This window comes from Oratosquilla oratoria, chromosome 35 (genome assembly GCF_046742065.1).
Source record: "Oratosquilla oratoria isolate Oo_2021 chromosome 35, ASM4674206v1, whole genome shotgun sequence".
Classification (NCBI taxonomy): Eukaryota; Metazoa; Arthropoda; class Malacostraca; order Stomatopoda; family Squillidae; genus Oratosquilla; species Oratosquilla oratoria.
In genome coordinates this window covers 14644169-14662272 of record NC_134811.1, presented here as the reverse complement: position 1 = coordinate 14662272, position 18104 = coordinate 14644169, and the positions used below count along the sequence as shown (strand labels likewise).

Below are 18104 nucleotides of genomic sequence, written 5' to 3'. Positions count from 1 at the left end.
TTGAAGAATGGTGTGTAACTGTGGTCCATAAGGGTGTCACTGAAGACCATATTGACTGCATAAAACAAGTTATTTCCATACAGACATTTATGTATTTCCCATACTCTAAAATTGACCTTTGTCCAACACCCTTTCCAACACATCACTTCATGGGTGAAAAATCATCCCTGTCTCCCTCAATAATGCTCAGTTTGAATGCAGTGCAGCAAGACACAACACTTCCACAGCAGGGGCCAACAGCAAAGCTGATTTATTTCCACTGCTTGATTACATGGTGACCACCTTCCTCATCCACTCAGAGCAGACAAGAGAAACATGACTTAAGGCAACATTATTCATTCATCCACTCACTGTCATCCATTCACTCCTATCTTTTGCACTCTTTCTATCCTGCTTCATAGACATTCTTCATTCCTTTTACGCTATCCATCCATCTCATTCTTGTTCTACTTCACAAGTTCTCTCCATCCACATCTGCTTTTTGCAATTTTTTGCCTGTCTTTCCATGTTCATTCTTTGTAATTGTAATGTGATATAAGTTTAATTTTTTTTTACCTTGGTCCTATTTGTCTTTCTAGCCGCAGAGAGAATATCTGTTTTGAAATAATCCTTTTGTTAACGATGTGTTCGCAAAAAACTTATGTTCAATTACCAGCTGTGAAACCATTTTGCAGCTGAGGGTTTTTCCCTCAGCTGAATAGAACAGAAGAACTTTTTTCTTATACTTTCATGCATAATGGGATGACACATTACCTTCCAATCCAATTTCAGGTAGAGTAGTGGATGATGAGTCCCATAGTTCCTCCATCACCTCTGCCCCATTCGCTGACCACACCACCAATACTCCGTATGGTTCATATCTCTTCTATGATGATGGTCAAGATTTGGATTTGGCTCAGCAAGTGGCTCGTTACATTTCTGAAGGCTTTTCAGCAAGGATGGATGGATGTTTCTCTCTCTGGTATCACATGATGGGTGATAAGGTAAAGTCAGTAATAATGATTTGATGATGATGATAATGGATACTTGGCCAGCAAGCATATTAATAATGATACATACATATAACAAGGGCTTTTTCCCCCTTACAAGAGAGGTAGCCAAAGTTAAAGGCATAAATCCACTTCCACCTATTTCATCCCCACATGCTCCACTCCCATTCACCACCCTACCCCCTTCTTTTCTTGGCTCCTCCTGGATGATGGGTCATCCCTGCATCTTGCCCACTGCCCTTGGTCAGAAGCAGTGCAGTAAGACACAGCACATCCAAAGCAAGGCTACTTCATTTCATTGGCAACCCCCCCTCTCCGTCCCCTCACGCAGAAAAAGAGAGGATGGGGAGAAATCCCTTTGGGCTGCATCAAAATATCATTCACACACATTCCCTCACTCCCCCATCCACTCCCTTCCTTGCATCACAGCATCATTCATACACAACCATTCTCCACTCACCCATATCTTCTGTCTTCTCCCTTCTGGTAATAGCAGCAACAACAACAATAATAATAATTATGTGATTTGGTTTAATGTTGCAAACTTCTCCTATCAGGAGGCTAGGATGGTATCCATTACAGAGGCCTTTTGTAGTATGAAATTTAATGAACCATGCCCTTGGTCCAATTCAGAGGTGGCAAGGTGTGGACTGCCATTGTGACAGTTAGGAAACCATCTCTGTCAAATTTGGCCACCCCATTGTGCTGAATGTCATGGGTAGTAGTAATAATAATAATAGTTGTTGTTGTTGTACCCATGAGGAACAAGATAAGAGAGAAACAAGGGTAATTGATAGAAGTGGAATGGATGTGTGCTTTTGACTTGTCTACCTCCTTTATAAAGGGGAAGAAGCTCTTGGTATATAGATGGTTGTTGTTGCCTTAAATTTTACTGATTGGAAATCCACATCCCTACAACATGAGGCTAGACTCCTTAGTGCCCTCTCATAGATCTCTCTGAGAAGCTTTGGACTGATGTTTGTATTGTATTAGTTTCTATGTTACTAGTTTATAGTAGGAGGAGTTGGGGAGCAGTTACCAATTGTCATTTCTCCTGTGTGAAAAGTTAAGGGAAATACAGCATGTCTCTTTTCAAAGGATTACAAAGGATAACAAAGGAAGAGTATGCTGACAGGAGACATTTAGGTTCATAACTAGGTCGGATGCAAAAAAAAAATATATATATATATATATACATATATATATATATATATATATATATATATATATATTTATTTATCTATATATATATATATATATATATATACACATATATATATATGTATATATATGTATATATATACACATATACATATATGTATATATATATATATATATATATATATATATATATATATATATATAAAATAGATAAATAGAATAGATAATGATAAATAATAAAGTCAAGTAAAGAATTATAAATAAAAAATAAATAATAAAAGATAAATAGATAAATAATAATACATACATGCATATATATACCAAAGGCTCTTCCCCCATAACAAGGAGGTAGCCAGAGTCAAAAGGCATAATTCCACTCCCACCCATTTCATCCCCACCTATTCCACTCCCACCACCCCTCCATCCCTCTCATCTTGGCTCCTCCTGGATGACAATCACTCTGTATCTCACCCATCATAACTAATTACATAAAAAAAACTATGAATGATAATAAATTATAGTAGATAAATAAAATAAAATAAATAGCAGGCATTACAGCATTTTGCTTAGGTGTTCATGTAAATGAATCTTAAAATTTCAAAATAATACATTGCTCTGCCTCTGCAGGAAGTTTATTCTATTCATGTGCTACACGATTGGTGAAGTTATTTCTACCCACTTCTAAATTAAAACTACCTCCTGACAGTTTGAGACCATTATTTCTTGTCTGAATCACATCCTATGTGAGAATTTTGTCATTTTTGTTATGTTGTCAGTTCCCTTTAGAATCTTAAAGACTTGTGTCAAATCACTCCTGAGTCTACACTTTTTTAGGGAAAATAGATTCAATTATTATATTTAATTTTAAATTCATGTATGGTTTCTAGGCAATTCCAGTGGTTTACATGTCTGTAAAGGAAACTATTTCTTCATATCCTTCAGACATATATTTTCTTCAGCTTGCTCTCATGACCCCGTGATGACCTCCTGTCCCGAATTAAGAAACCTTCTCTGTCAAATTTGGCCAACCCATTGAGCTGAAGGTCATTGGTATATAAAAAAATGTATTCATGTTTTATCAATTGATAAAAGTCTTGAAGTTATGAGACACTCATATGTTGTTTTTCCTCATTATCAGGTTGGCACCTTCACAGTTAATAGGATCTACCCAATGGTTGACAACCCAGTCGACCAGCTTTTCCATACCTCAGGAAGCAAGGGTATTCAGTGGCACCAGTTTATTGTGAGTTCCTTCAAGACCTTTTCAGTTTTATATGCTTGAACCATCAATGTACAATTTATAATGATTGTTGTAAATATAAAGACCATGTTAGATAATATTTTTCAGTTATTCTAAGAATTTAAGAGAGGAAGAGGAGGTGAATCAAGTAGGGAAGGAAAGGTAAAAGGTGCAGATGGAGAGATGATAATGGAAGAGAAGGCAGTAAGGGGAAGATGGGCAGAATATTTTAGGAAGTTGTTAAATGTGAAGGAGGATAGGGAAGGAAAGATAGCTGCAGTGGGAAATACAAAGAAAATGAGAGTGATGAGTGAGGAGAATGGAGGAGAAATAAGGAAGGTTGAGGTGAAGGCAGTTGTTAAGATGATGAAAGCAGGTAAGGCACCTGGACAGGATGGATGCCATGCAGAATGTCTGAAAAAGGGAGGTCAAGTGATGGTGGACTGGTTGGTGAGGTTATTTAATGTTTGCTGGAGAGAAGGTAGAGTACCGGAGGACTGGAGGAGTGCTTGTATAGTTCCTCTTTACAAGGGAAAAGGGGACAAGTGTGAATGAAGTAGTTTCAGAGGGATTAGCTTGTTGAGTGTAGTTGGGAAGGCTTATGGGAGGATCTTGATTGAGAGGATTAGGAGAGGAACAGAGGGAGTAATTGGTGAGGAACAGTGTTGATTTAGGACAGGTAGAGGTTGTGTAGATCAGATTTTTGTGGTAAGACAGATATGTGAGAAAGCTATAGGAAAGGGGAAGGATGTTTTTTGGGCTTTTATGGATCTGGAAAAGGCTTATGATAGGATAGACAGAAAGGCACTGTGGGAGGTTATGCAGATTTATGGGATAGGAGGAAAGCTTTTGGGAGCTGTCAAGAGTTTTTATGAGAGTAGTAGAGCTTGTGTCAGGATTGGAAATGGAGAGAGTGAGTGGTTTGAGGTAAAGGTGGGACTTCGTCAAGGATGCGTTATGTCGCCCTGGCTGTTCAACTTATACATGGATGGGGGTGGTGCGAGAGGTGAATGTAAGGGTAGTAGGTCAGGGATTGGAGATTGTTAAAGAAAATGGAGAAAAGTGGGAGGTGAGCCAGCTGTTGTTTGCGGATGACACTGCGCTTGTGGCAGGATCGGAGGAGGGATTGAGGAAATTGGTGGCAGAGTTTGGGAGAGTATGTGATAGAAGAAAGCTAAAGATAAATGTGGGTAAAAGTAAGGTGATGAGATGTACAAGGGGTGAAAGTGGCAGTAGACTGGAAGTGAACATTAAGGGAGAGCAACTGGAGGAAGTGGATAGTTTTAGATACTTGGGTGCAAATGTGGCAGGAAAGGGTGGAGTGAAGGTGGAGGTAGAATGTAGATTGAGAGAAGCGAGTAAATGCCTTGGTGGATTAAAGAGTGTAATGAGGAATAGACATTTAGGAATGGATGCGAAGAGGAGACAGTATGAAGGAGTGATTGTGCCAACAGCACTGTATGGGGCAGAAACTTGGAACATAAGAGAAGAAGAGAGAAAGAGTTTGAATGTGTTTGAGATGAGGTGTCTGAGAAGTATGGTGGGGGTTACTAGGCTAGATAGAGTGAGAAATGAGGAGGTGAGGAGGAGAAAATGGGTGGAAAAGGAGCTGGGAGATAGGGTTGATGAAAGAATATTAGGATGGTTTGGACACATGGAAAGAATGAGTGAAGAAAGACTAGTAAAAGAAGTATGGAAGGCAGATGTGGAGGAGTGAACATGAGGGGACGTCCTAGGATGAGGTGGATGGATGGGGTGAAGGGGGCTTTGGGGAAGAGGGGAATGTCTGTTGAGGAAGGACAGGAGAGGACGGAAGACAGAGGTGAGTGGAGAATGGTTGTATATGGATGATGTGATTGCATGAGGAGGAATGGGCAGGGGGGTGGGGAGTGAGGTAGTGTGTGAGAGCAAATTTTGACGCAGCCTGAAGGGATTTCTCCCCGTCCTCTCCTTAAATGCAAGGGGGGACGGAGAGGGGGGGTCGCCGATTAAATGAAGCGACCTTGCTGTGGATGTGCTGTGTCTTGAAAGGGGGAAAAAGCCTTGGTATATGTATGTATGTATTCTAAGAATTTCATTAATGGGTGCATATGACTTACCACTTGATATTTCTAAAAGATTATACCGGGGTATTGACTGCATGATAATATGCAGTTAGTAATTTAAGGACTGTTTTTGGAGCACTCAAACAGAGTAAAGCAATCATCATTTGTCTGTGTCAGAGTAAAATCTCCATGAAGGAATGATTAGATGCTCATGTATTGTTGCTGTTCCCTTGAACCTATTCTGCACCACTTCTATAAATCTACCTCATCCTTCTTTGATCTCCCTGTAGTTGTGGGGAGGGGGGGAATATGCTACCACCATGTTCCTATACACATAGCAGAAGGTGGCTAAACGGGACAGTCAGGAGTCTAGGACTCCAACTAGAACATTAGTAATTTGGTTATTAATTATATGTGGAAATGGTATTGATAAAAGTAAATGGGAAGATATTGGTATTAAGTTTGTGAGAAGGAAGATGGATGTGTTAGTATTGAGTGAAATAAAAGTGATAGGGTAGGGTTAATTTAAGATTTGGTTCATGGTGGGTAGAGTATTAGGAGTGGTAAGATTGTGAGGGAGAGAGGGAGGTACACAATTGGTAAGTGATGAATTAGGTAACTGTATTCTTTTTGAAATGCCTATTTTTTCACCTACTTTTGGCAGTGTCTGGTTCTGTAATAAAGATGTAAAAATAGTATCATAGTAATATTGAACAGTTTAGAATACTTGTATTCATAATGAATTCCCTAATAAGATAATTTTTGTAATCATATTTTCAGACTAACTTCCCAGCTTCTCAAATCAGCTGGATAGAGATTGTAGCAGAAGGAGTTCAGTCCTATAGCAATTTGATAGCTGTAGATGATATTGAGTTTTACTATGGTCCTTGTTTCAATGACTCCACTATCCCAGACTTCAACTGTGGCAATGGACAGACAGTTCCACAATCTAAGGTATTTTGATATGTTACACATAGAATTACATTATTATGTTATGTTATGTTATATGATATTATCGTCCATGGGTGAGGGATGGGGGGTTGGGGAGTGGTTATGTGTGAATGATATTTTGATGCAGCCGGAAGGGATTTCTCTCTATCTTCTCTTTTTTTGCATATGGGGACAGAGAGAGAGGGTTGCCGATTAAATGAAGCAGCCTTGCTATGGATGTGCTGTGTCTTGCTACATTGCTTTTGACCCAGGGCAGTGGGTAAGATGCAGGGATGACTCATCATCCAGGAGGAGCCAAGAAAAGAGGGTGGGAGGGAGGGACAGGTGGTGAATGGGGAGTAGAATATATGGAGATGAAAAGGGTGAGAGGGGAATTATGCCTTTTGACTTTGGCTACCTCCCTTGTAAAAGGGAAAAAACTTTTGTTATATGTATATAATATTGATATACACATATTCTACACATAGAATATTTTTATATTCTACACATATTCTACACATTTATGGAGCAGACAAAAAACATTTCTTCAAGTTGCTTCATTTCCTTATCCGTTTACAGCTATTCTCCATTTACTGTTATCTTTTGCATTCTCCCTGTCTTGTTCAACAGACTTGCATCCATTGCCTCCTTCTCTCTGACCATCTCCCCTATTCTTGGTCTTTCCCTCAAGTTTACTTCATCCACTTTCTCTTTCCTCACCCATTTTATTCATTTTCCTTCATTCTTCTCTCCATATGTTCAAATCATCTCAGGATTCGTTGATCAATCCAAAGAGGGCTGGCAGATAACCTTGATTATAGAATGCTGAGATGGTTTGGGGTGTATGGAAAGAACGAATAAAGAGTAACTAGCAAAAAAAGTAGTGTGGAAAGCAGAAGTGGATGGAGTGAACTGCAGGGGAAGACCAAGAATGAAGTGGATAGATAGGGCAAAGGAGGCTTTGGGTCCAAGAGGAATGTCTGTCAAGTAAGGCAGAGAGTGCAAATTATGTAAATAGATGGAGCGTGGGTGTAAATGAATGAAGAAATGACATAGTCTAAAGCAAGAGTTCTTAACCTTTTTCAGTGCCCTTAGCCTTGATATTTCAGTAAATTTTCTTGTAACCCCATCCAATACAAATACCATGTAAACATATGAAAAGGATTAGTGATACAAACCTTGCTTTGCTTTCTCATTATAAATATACAGTACCATTGCACTGGCTATCATGTCTCGTACCTCCAGGTTCAAGCTTTCGTACCCCTTGGCCTAAAGGGATGTTTTTTTCTCTGCTCCATTAATTTTTTGATGCATGAGGGTGGTCACCACATAATAAGGCTGTGGGTGTAAGCCAGCTTTAGATGTCAAACCCTGCTGTGGAAGTTATGTATCTTGTTGCATTGCCTTTGGTCTGAGGAGTGTGGTAAGGGACAGGGATGGCCCTTTGTCCATGAGGTGTTAAGATGGGAGGGACAGTGAATGGATTTTTGGATGGATGTTGGGTGAGTGTTGGTGGGTGTATGCTTTGACTTGACTTTACCCCTTTATAAGAGGGAAAAGACCTTTTGTATGAATATATTTATATATGTTTGTGACTACCTCTCTTATAAAGGGAAAGAAGGCTCTTGATATATAGATATGTATATACATGTACGTAAACAAGTATATATTGTGCATAGTCACCTGCACAGTTTTGATGAATGCAAAATTATTTTTCAACATTCACATACTTCCCACTTTACTACAGGTGTGTGACTATGAAATGCAGTGCATAAGTGCTATGGATGAAGACAGCTGCGGCACCTGCACCTTCAGCACCATGTGTGGTTGGACAGACCTTGAGGCTTCTGATGATCAGAACCGCTACTGGTGGCAGCTTGGCAGCATCACTCTGCCAACCCTGAGAAAAGGTGCATACATATTTAAGCAGTAAATTGGTTGTTGATGACACTACCTCCATGAAGATGCAGTCAAAAGTCATTGAAATTAATTGCAAAATTTATAGTAATCAGTTAAATTAACTCTTAGTTGTACATGACTACTAATAAAAGGAACAGAGTCCTAAGTAATTAGAATTCAGTCTTGTCCCTCATTAAGCTTATATTAAAACAGTTTAGTTCACTGTTCTGCATAATTTTACATTAACCTGTATATACAAGTATTTTTGTTAGCCCTCAACACCTTATCATATCAGTGAACACATGATAACTGATAATAGGCTAAGTGTGAAGGGAATCTCTTTCAATAGAGTTTAAATGGGAGAAGCCTCTTCTTGGAACTACAAACAAAGTTTCTGAGTTCATAGATTAGATATTGAGAGAGTGACTCCAATTTTATTTGGATGCTCCATGATCACTTATCACCCTCAGTTCCTTCTAGTTAATATATCCAGATGCATCCAAACAAATTAAATTTTTTACCAGATTAATCAGTACAGATTAAGTCCTTGTCTCTGTTCTCACTTGAGAGCACTTGCACTACCCTCATATATCATATTTTCACCCGCAGATATCCTCTATATTGGTATTGAAAGGAAGGAGGGCATCATCCCAAATAAAGCCAGGCTCCTGACAAGGCCACTCCAGCCTACCCATCACACTTGCTCTGTCACCTTGAATTTCATCCTCACAGCACCCAGAGCACCATGTAAGAATGGAAATAATAGAAATGGGAAACCCCTCTGGAAAGAAAGGGTGAAGCACATCTTGAACCTATTTTGATTAACCCTTTTGCTTCATTTTATGGTTGATTTTATTTGGTTTAACATCATGCACTCCCTTTTTAGAGGAGGCTAGGAGAACATCTCCTTATGGAGGAGTTTTTGAAGCAGAGAATTTGAGGGAGTATGCCTTATATAGTTTTAGTAATTATTATAGCCCCCATCAGTCAATTCTATTCCCATGAGGAAAACTCACATCTAAACAATAAGGTACAAATTGAGCTTTGCTTGATTGATCCTTTACTGCATTTTATAATGGTAGGGAGGGGATGGGGGATTAGGGAGTGGTTATGTATGAATGATTTTTTTGATACAGCTCAAAGGGATTTCTCTTTTTTAATGATATGATTGGATGATTAAAGAACATATAGTTTTTAAAGATATATCTTAGTTTTGTAATATCCTAGTACAACTTTCTCCTTTTATTCATAATTTTCAGTTTTCTGTAATAGTGTTTGACATTTTATAATTTGGTAGTTGCAGTAAGATTATTTGGTTAATTAGTCACTTACTGCTTTCTTTTACTAATCTGTTGAGTGTTCTGTGTATTTCTATTGTAACAGATGTTCCTGTTTACTTATTCATTTTTCCTTTTCATTCTCCCACAATTTTAGTGCCAAGCTTAGAAATTGCATTTGAGCATGGGGGCAGTGATGTGACAATTGCAGCAGTGGTATCCTCAACTGGTTTCAACGTAACAGAGTGGGAGACACTGGAAGTCTATGTTGGCCGCATTGTCTCCACCTACAAACTCCTTATTGTAGCCAATCCCATGGCCAATGATGATGCTGTGAGTCTTGTTGCTTTTCATTTGTTCTCTATCCATATGTTCTACATCAGCACAGCCTCTCCATCCTTTCCCACTAACACCACTCCAACAGACCATTCACACGAGACTGCTCGACCAGTCTAGGGAACAACAACAACAACCATTAACACTCCAGCTATGTGATCCAAACAACACAATCTTATAGATGTTATATTATTTACCTAGATAAGTGAAATGTGGTATATTCATATAGACATGCCCACATGAGGAGATGGTTAAGAAACTAATTGTTGCATTAATAAGACTGAAACTAGAATATGCTGCATCATTGTTGGCACCTATCACAAAGAAAAACATAAAAAAATTAGAAAGAATCCAGAGAGTGGTGACCAAGATGGCACCTACAATATCAAATTTAATATATGAACAAAGATTGGAGAAATTACAACTGATAACACTAGAACAGAGAAGGGAGAGAGGCGATTCGTTGACCATCTTTAGAATTATTATAGGAATGGAAGTTCTTGATAGTGATGACCTATGAAAATGGGACAAAAGAGAAACAAGAGGACATGCAAAGAAACTAAAGAAAGACAGCTATAGAAGAAACCTGAAAAATAACAGTTTCCCACACAGAGTGATTGACATCTGGAACAAATTGAACAGCGAAACAGTTAATGCCAGAAATATACACAAATTCAAAAGCAAACTAGATGTAGAGAGATACAAAGACGGGTCATAACCAGCATAGCTCCAGGCCCATAAAATACAAGTAGGTAAACTAGGTAGATACATTTTTTGTCAACACCACAGCAGTCAAGAATAAGTATAATTACCTCTCTCACCACCCCATCCCTTTACATGTTGAACAGCTATAGTGACATTACACAACCCAGGCACAGATCCATCTTCACCTCAAACCACTCACTCTCTCTATTCCCCACCCTCACACAAGCTTTACTACATACATACATATACCAAGGCTTTTTCCCCCTTACAAGGGAGGTAGCCAAAAAGGGAAAGGCATAAAAACACTCCCACCCATTTCATCCCTACATACACTCCACACCCATCCCACCCTCCCTCTCATCTGAGCACCTCCTGGATGACGGGTCATCCCTGCACCCTGCCCACCGCCCTGGGTCAGAAGCAGTGTCGCAAGACACAGCACACCCACAGCAAGGCCGCTTCATTTAATCGGCGACCCCCCCTCTCCGTCCCCCCTTGCATATAAGGAGAGGACGGGGAGAAAATCCCTTTGGGCTGCGTCAAAATTTACTCACACATACTACCCCACCCCCCACCCCCCTGCCCATTCCTCCTCATGCAATCACAACATCATCCATATACAACCATTCTCCACTCACCTCTGTCTTCCGTCCTCTCCCTTCCTTCCTCAACAGACATTCCCCTCTTCCCCAAAGCCCCCTTCACCCCATCCATCCACCTCATCCTAGGACGTCCCCTCATGTTCACTCCCTCCACATCTGCCTTCCATACCTCTTTTACTAGTCTTTCTTCACTCATTCTTTCCATGTGTCCAAACCATCCTAATATTCTTTCATCAACCCTATCTCCCAGCTCCTTTTTCACCCCTGTTCTCCTCCTCACCTCCTCATTTCTCACTCTATCCAGCCTAGTAACCCCCACCATACTTCTCAGACACCTCATCTCAAACACATTCAAACTCCTTCTCTCTTCTTCTCTTATGTTCCACGTTTCTGCCCCATACAGTGCTGTTGGCACAATCACTCCTTCATACAGTCTCCTCTTAGCATCCATTCCCAAATGTCTATTCCTCATTACACTCTTTAATCCACCAAGGCATTTACTCGCTTCTCTCAATCTACATTCTACCTCCACCTTCACTCCACCTTTTCCTGCTACACTTGCACCCAAGTATCTAAAACTATCCACTTCCTCCAGTCGCTCTCCCTTAATGTTCACTTCCAGTCTACTGCCACCTTCACCCCTTGTACATCTCATCACCTTACTTTTACCTTCATTTATCTTTAGCTTTCTTCTATCACATACTCTCCCAAACTCTGCCACGAGTTTCCTCAGTCCCTCCTCTGACCCTGCCACAAGCGCAGTGTCATCTGCAAACAACAGCTGGCTCACCTCCCACTTTTCTCCATTTTCTTTAACCATCTCCAATCCCTGACCCACTACCCTAGCATTCACCTCTCGCACCACCCCATCCATGTATAAGTTGAACAGCCAGGGCGACATAACGCATCCTTGACGAAGTCCCACCTTTACCTCAAACCACTCACTCTCTCCATTTCTAATCCTGACACAAGCTCTACTACTCTCATAAAAACTCTTGACAGCTCCTAGAAGCTTTCCTCCTATCCCATAAATCTGCATAACCTCCCACAGTGCCTTTCTGTCTACCCTGTCATAAGCCTTTTCCAGATCCATAAAAGCTTTACTACCCATATGAAAATTTCTGCCCACTCTCTAAAGACTTTCCTCCATCCCATGTATCTACAACACATCTCATAATGATTCTCTGACAGCCCTATCATATACCTCTTCTTCGTCCAGCCTCTTCTTCTAAGCTACCAGAAGAGGCTGGACGACCGTGTTGTGAACAGCTGCCCAGGATGTAACACTTCACCCCATACCATACAACACATAATGGAAGACTGCATTATACACAATCATGCACGCAAACAACACAACATACACTCTATAAAGGATTTGTGGGAAAACCCAGTTTCGGCTGTGGCCTTCCTTGGGGAGACGGGACTGCTCGGACAGACAGTCTAGGGAACGACAACAACAACAACAACCTCTTCCAAATCTATGGAAGCCCAAAAAACATTACCCCATGCCAAAGATTGGCATACCTGTCTCTGCAAATTTGATCTATATGTTACAGTGAAATGTATATAACAGGTGATTACATTTAGGTTATTATAACATTTCTGAATAGAGGCCCTTTGTGAGGAGCCTATGAGGGTATTCATTTTCTTCTATCACTCATTGACACATATGCAAGGGGGGACGGAGAGGGGGGGTTGCCAATTAAATGAAGCGGCCTTGCTGTGGATGTGCTGTGTCTTGCGACACTGTTTCTGACCCAGGGCGGTGGGCAGGGTGCAGGGATGACCCGTCATCCAGGAGGTGCTCAGATGAGAGGGAGGGTGGGAGGGGGGTGGAGTGTATTTAGGGATGAAATGGGTGGGAGTGTTTTTATGCCTTTCCCTTTTTGGCTACCTCCCTTGGAAGGGGGGAAAAGCCTTGGCATATGAATGTGTGTACTCATTGACACCAGGGGTACTTCAGAAATAATAAATGAAAGTTTCCAGTCTGTCTTAACAAAGGAGAGCAATTTTTTTTAAGGAAACCAAAGAGAGCAAGAATTCAGGTTTGGAAAATATAAATGTTGAAGTGAGGGAATTGCTCAATCTTTTGGGATCATTAGATGTGACAAAAACTTCAGGACTGGATGGGATCTCAAACTGGATACTTAAAGAATGTGAGGAACAACTGACAGAAAAGTGCTGCTTGCTTGAAAAAATGCTAATGTGGTACCAATTTACAAGGGGACATTGAGCAGCACAATAGTGAAATTATGGAAATGGATTGTGAAAGATTGATATATCAAATATCTTGAAGAGATGAACATTCTGACAGGCAGTCAGTTTGGATACGGATCTGGAAGGTCATGTGTGTTGAACCTTTTAGGCTTTTACTCAAAAATGATTGATATGCTGCAAGAGAGAGAGGAGTGGGTGGACTGTGTGTACCTAGACCTAGAGAGGCTATTGTGTGTTAATTTAGTTAATGAGAGTGGACAAAATATATAGATAAGTAAGTAGAAAGCTATCTTAATTTAGATAATGAGAGTTGAAGAAATTTGAACTAAACACAAAATTTGTTGACAGATCTCTTTCAATAACTCAATGAGAAGTTACCAGTTCCTTTAGAAGTGTAGCACTTAATATAGAGATACAGATCAAAGGAGGACAAAACAAATGTCATTGAGAAATAAGAGAGAATTAGTATTTTGGTAAAGTTATGAATAGGTTTAGGAACTAAGAGAACAGGTTAATTTTTACTTATTTATTTCTCAGTGGTGAGAAGTGAAAAGGGGAAACTGTTGGGAACAAGGTTGTCATTTAGTGTAGTCATGGTTCTTTCGAAAAGTTAGAACAAACTGTGGACCCAGTGCTTCTAGTCCTTCCTCATATGGCTTATCTGTCAGGCTGGAGACCAGTTTTGGTCTCTGCCTCTCTCTGTGTGTAGACCATACCACTGATGCACATTCCAGTCTTGGACAGACCAGGGTTTCAATGATTCTTTTACATTATCTCTTCATCCATATAGTGAAAAGTCACTTTAATCTTCTGCAGCAGTATGTATATGTCTCTTGCACAATCCTCTTGATATATCTATCATGTGACACGTTGTCTGTTATCAGTATTCCCAATTCTTTTTCTTCTTTTGCTTTTGTGATGGTTCAATTCCCAAGGGATAGTTTAACCCCTTCCATATGATGATGCTGACATTGGCATCATGAGGCATGAGTGAGTATATGAGGATGCCAGCATCGGCGTCTTGATTACATTTATTTTGTAGTTGTGGCTGACATGGTAGACAGGAAGGCATTGTGGGAGGTATTACAGATATATGGGATAGGAGGAAAGCTGTTAATAACAGTCAAGATTTTTTACATGAGTACTAGAGCCTATTTTTTAGAAATAGAAATGGAGAGAGTGAGCGGTTTGAGGTAAAGATGGGACTTCACCAGGGGGGTGCAAAAAGTAAACTCAAGGGTAATGGGCCAAAATTGGAGATGGTCAAAGAAAATGAAGAAAAATGTACATGTCACCTAGTATCTGAGAACATTACATATGTTACATGTGGCTGTGCATGCATTATTCTAGGTTAGCCACATACTCTACAGCTTTAACTGGATGTATTATTCTGAAATTAGATAGGGCAAACATGTTTTTAATGAGAACTTACTGTACCTTTAATTTAAAGATATTATTCTACGCAGGTGATTCGCATAGACAGCCTTAGAATGCATGGCTGTGAGCAACCCCCTAAATGCCTGACAGTACCTGAGAACTACTTCACCTGCAATAACCAAGCCTGTGTTTCCAATGATGCCCTCTGTGACTTCTCAGATGACTGTGGTGATTACAGTGATGAAATGGACTGTGGTGAGTGTTGGGTCAGTTTTTCATAGTAAGACTAGGTGTCTTCCATGACTGCTATCTCTCAACAAATTGGTGTACTTTTAGATTGTGAGTTACTTATTTTTAGTAAGGAAATGAAACATCTTTATTATCTACAGGGGAATACCCGGCCTCCTGCAGCTTTGAGAATGATTTGTGCAATTCTTGGGAAGCTGTAAACATGGAACGTCTCCAAGCTCATTCAAGTTCATACCCACCTTTCCGTGACCATACCATGAACTCAGTTGATGGTTACTTCATGTGTCAAAGTGTTAACTATGAACATTATGATCTCATATATGGGCACATCAAAAGTCCAATTTTTGCACCTGCCACGAGTGACTCTTGCAAGGTGAGAACAGTGTCATGCCTTGGTTAATGGAGATACATAGCCTCTGTTCCACTAACCACACTTTCTAAAACCACCTTTGAGAATTTGTTTGTATAGGAAGCAATAATATATATATATGATGGTAACTGTTGCTCAATTTTCATTAAGTGAAAACCTAGGGTCTAACACTAGCTGGCAATGATCCTTAGGTCTTTCGATGGATCTCACTAGTAAGAAACTAGATTATTGTATCTTATGTTTTTGTGTGTGTTATGTTTTTTTGCTGATTTAATGAAGTGGCCTTGCTGTAGATGTGTTGTATCTTGCAACACTCCTTCTGACCCAAGGCAGTGGGTAAGATGCAGGGATGACCCATCATCAAGGAGGTGCCAAGATAAGAGGGAGGGAGGGAAGTGAATGGAAGTGGAGTATGTGGGGATAGAATGGGTGGGAGTGGATTTTATGCCTCTGGTATATATATATATTTACCTATTTGTATTATACAGGAAAAGAGCTATGCTCATAGTGACCCATTTTTGTATCTTGTATGTATGTATTTGTGTACTTACCTAGTTGTACATACATACATACATATACCAAGGCTTTTTTCCCCCTTACCAGTGAGGTAGCCAAAAAGGACAAGGCATAAAAACAATCCCACCCATTCCATCCCCGAAAACACTCCACACCCCTCCACCCTCCCTCCCATCTTAGCACCTCCTAGATGATGGGTCATCCCTGCACCCTGTCCACTGCCCTTACCACTGCCACTTACCTAGTTGTAGTACAATGTATTGGTAACAGTGGAAAGGCATGAGAAGTGGAAGACACTGTACTATGGTTGATTTTGAAGAGAAACAAAAGCAGATGATGACTGAATTTTGTTAGACTTTGTGAGAAAAGGCACCTGGTCTGGATGGATGCTATGCAGAATGTCTAAAAAAAGGAGGTACAGTGATAGTGGACTGGCTGGTAAGATTATTTAATGTTTACTGGAGAGAGGGTAGAGTGCCGGAGGACTGGAGGAGTGCCTGTATAGTTCCACTTTACAAGGGAAAAGGGGGCAAGTGTGAATGTAGTAGTTTCAGAGAGATTAGCTTGTTAAGTGTAGTTGGGAAGGCTTATGGGAGGATCTTGATTGAGAGGATTAGGAGAGGAACAGAGGGAGAAATTGGTGAGGAACAGTGTTGATTTAGGACGGGTAGAGGTTGTGTAGATCAGATCTTTGTAGTAAGAAAAATATGTGAGAAAGCTATAGGAAAGGGGAAGGATGTTTTTTTGGGCCTTTATGGACCTGGAAAAGGCTTATGACAGGGTAGACAGAAAGGCACTGTGGGAGGTTTTGCGGATATACAGGATAGGAGGAAAGCTTCTAGGAGCTGTCAAGAGTTTTTATGAGAGTAGTAGAGCTTGTGTCAGGATTAGAAATGGAGAGAGTGAGTGGTTCGAGGTAAAGGTGGGACTTCATCAAGGATGCGTTATGTCGCCCTGGCTGTTCAATTTATACATGGATGGGGTAGTGCGAGAGGTAAATGCAAGGGTAGTGGGTCAGGGACTGGAGATGGTTAAAGAAAATGGAGAAAAGTGGGAGGTGAGCCAGCTGTTGTTTGCGGATGACACTGCGCTTGTGGCAGGATCGGAGGAGGGACTGAGGAAGTTGGTGGCAGAGTTTGGGAGAGTATGTGATAGAAGAAAGCCAAAGATGAATGTAGGTAAAAGTAAGGTGATGAGATGTACAAGGGGTGAAAGTGGCAGTAGACTGGAAATGAGCATTAAGGGAGAGCGACTGTAGGAAGTGGATAGTTTTAGATACTTGGGTGCAAATGTGGCAGGAAAAGGTGGAGTGAAGGTGGAGGTAGAATGTAGATTGAGAGAAGCGAGTAAATGCCTTGGTGGATTGAAGAGTGTAATGAGGAATAGACTTTTGGGAATGGATGCTAAGAGGAGACTGTATGAAGGAGTGATTGTGTCAACAGCACTGTATGGAGCAGAAACATGGAACATAAGAGAGGAAGAGAGAAGGAGTTTGAATGTGTTTGAGATGAGGTGTCTGAGAAGTATGATGGGGGTTACTAGGCTAGATAGAGTGAGAAATGAGGAAGTGAGGAGAAGAACGGGGGTGGAAAGGGAGTTGGGAGATAGGGTTGATGAAAGAGTATTAGGATGGTTTGGACACATGGAAAGAATGAGTGAAGAAAGACTAGTAAAAGAGGTATGGAAAGCAGATGTGGAGGGAGTGAACATTAGGGGACGTCCTAGGATTAGGTGGATGGATGGGGTGAAGGGGGCATTGGGGAAGAGGGGAATGTCTGTTGAGGAAGGACGGGAGAGGACAGAAGACAGGGGTGAATGGAGAATGGTTGTATATGGATGATGTTGTGATGCATGAGGTGGAATGGGTGGGGGGATTGGGGGTGAGGTAGTATGTGTGAGCAAAATTTGATGCAGCCTGAAATGATTTCTCCCCGTCTTCTCCTTTTATGCATGGGGGGACAGAGAGGGGGGGTTGCCGATTTAATGAAGCGGCCTTGCTGTGGATGTGCTGTGTCTTGCGACACTGCCTCTGACCCAGAGCAGTGGACAAGGTGCAGGGATGACCCGTCATCCAGGAGGTGCTAAGATAAGAGGGAGGGTGGAGGGGTGTGGAGTGTATTCAGGGATGGAATGAGTGGGAATGATTTTATGCCTTTCCCTTTTTGGCTACCTCCCTTGTAAGGGGGAAAAA

General features: G+C 40.8%; 1 protein-coding gene and 1 long non-coding RNA gene across 2 annotated transcripts in view; one reads left to right on the top strand and one right to left on the bottom strand.

Moving 5' to 3' along the window:
* Positions 1 to 8184, bottom strand: part of LOC143018554 (uncharacterized) — a 26614-nt gene extending 18430 nt beyond the window's left edge. The window contains exons 1-2 of the long non-coding RNA XR_012965759.1: positions 8049 to 8184; positions 754 to 958 (exon numbers count right to left, since the gene is read on the bottom strand). This is a non-coding gene — a long non-coding RNA (uncharacterized LOC143018554). The remainder of the gene's footprint in view (positions 1 to 753; positions 959 to 8048) is intronic.
* Positions 1 to 18104, top strand: part of LOC143018552 (MAM and LDL-receptor class A domain-containing protein 2-like) — a 388685-nt gene that overhangs the window by 226268 nt on the left and 144313 nt on the right. Inside the window, exons 103-110 of the mRNA XM_076174014.1 lie at positions 772 to 983; positions 3289 to 3393; positions 6216 to 6389; positions 8113 to 8275; positions 8874 to 9011; positions 9699 to 9874; positions 14868 to 15033; positions 15168 to 15400. Of these exons, the coding sequence (XP_076030129.1) occupies positions 772 to 983; positions 3289 to 3393; positions 6216 to 6389; positions 8113 to 8275; positions 8874 to 9011; positions 9699 to 9874; positions 14868 to 15033; positions 15168 to 15400 (1367 nt within the window). The remainder of the gene's footprint in view (positions 1 to 771; positions 984 to 3288; positions 3394 to 6215; positions 6390 to 8112; positions 8276 to 8873; positions 9012 to 9698; positions 9875 to 14867; positions 15034 to 15167; positions 15401 to 18104) is intronic.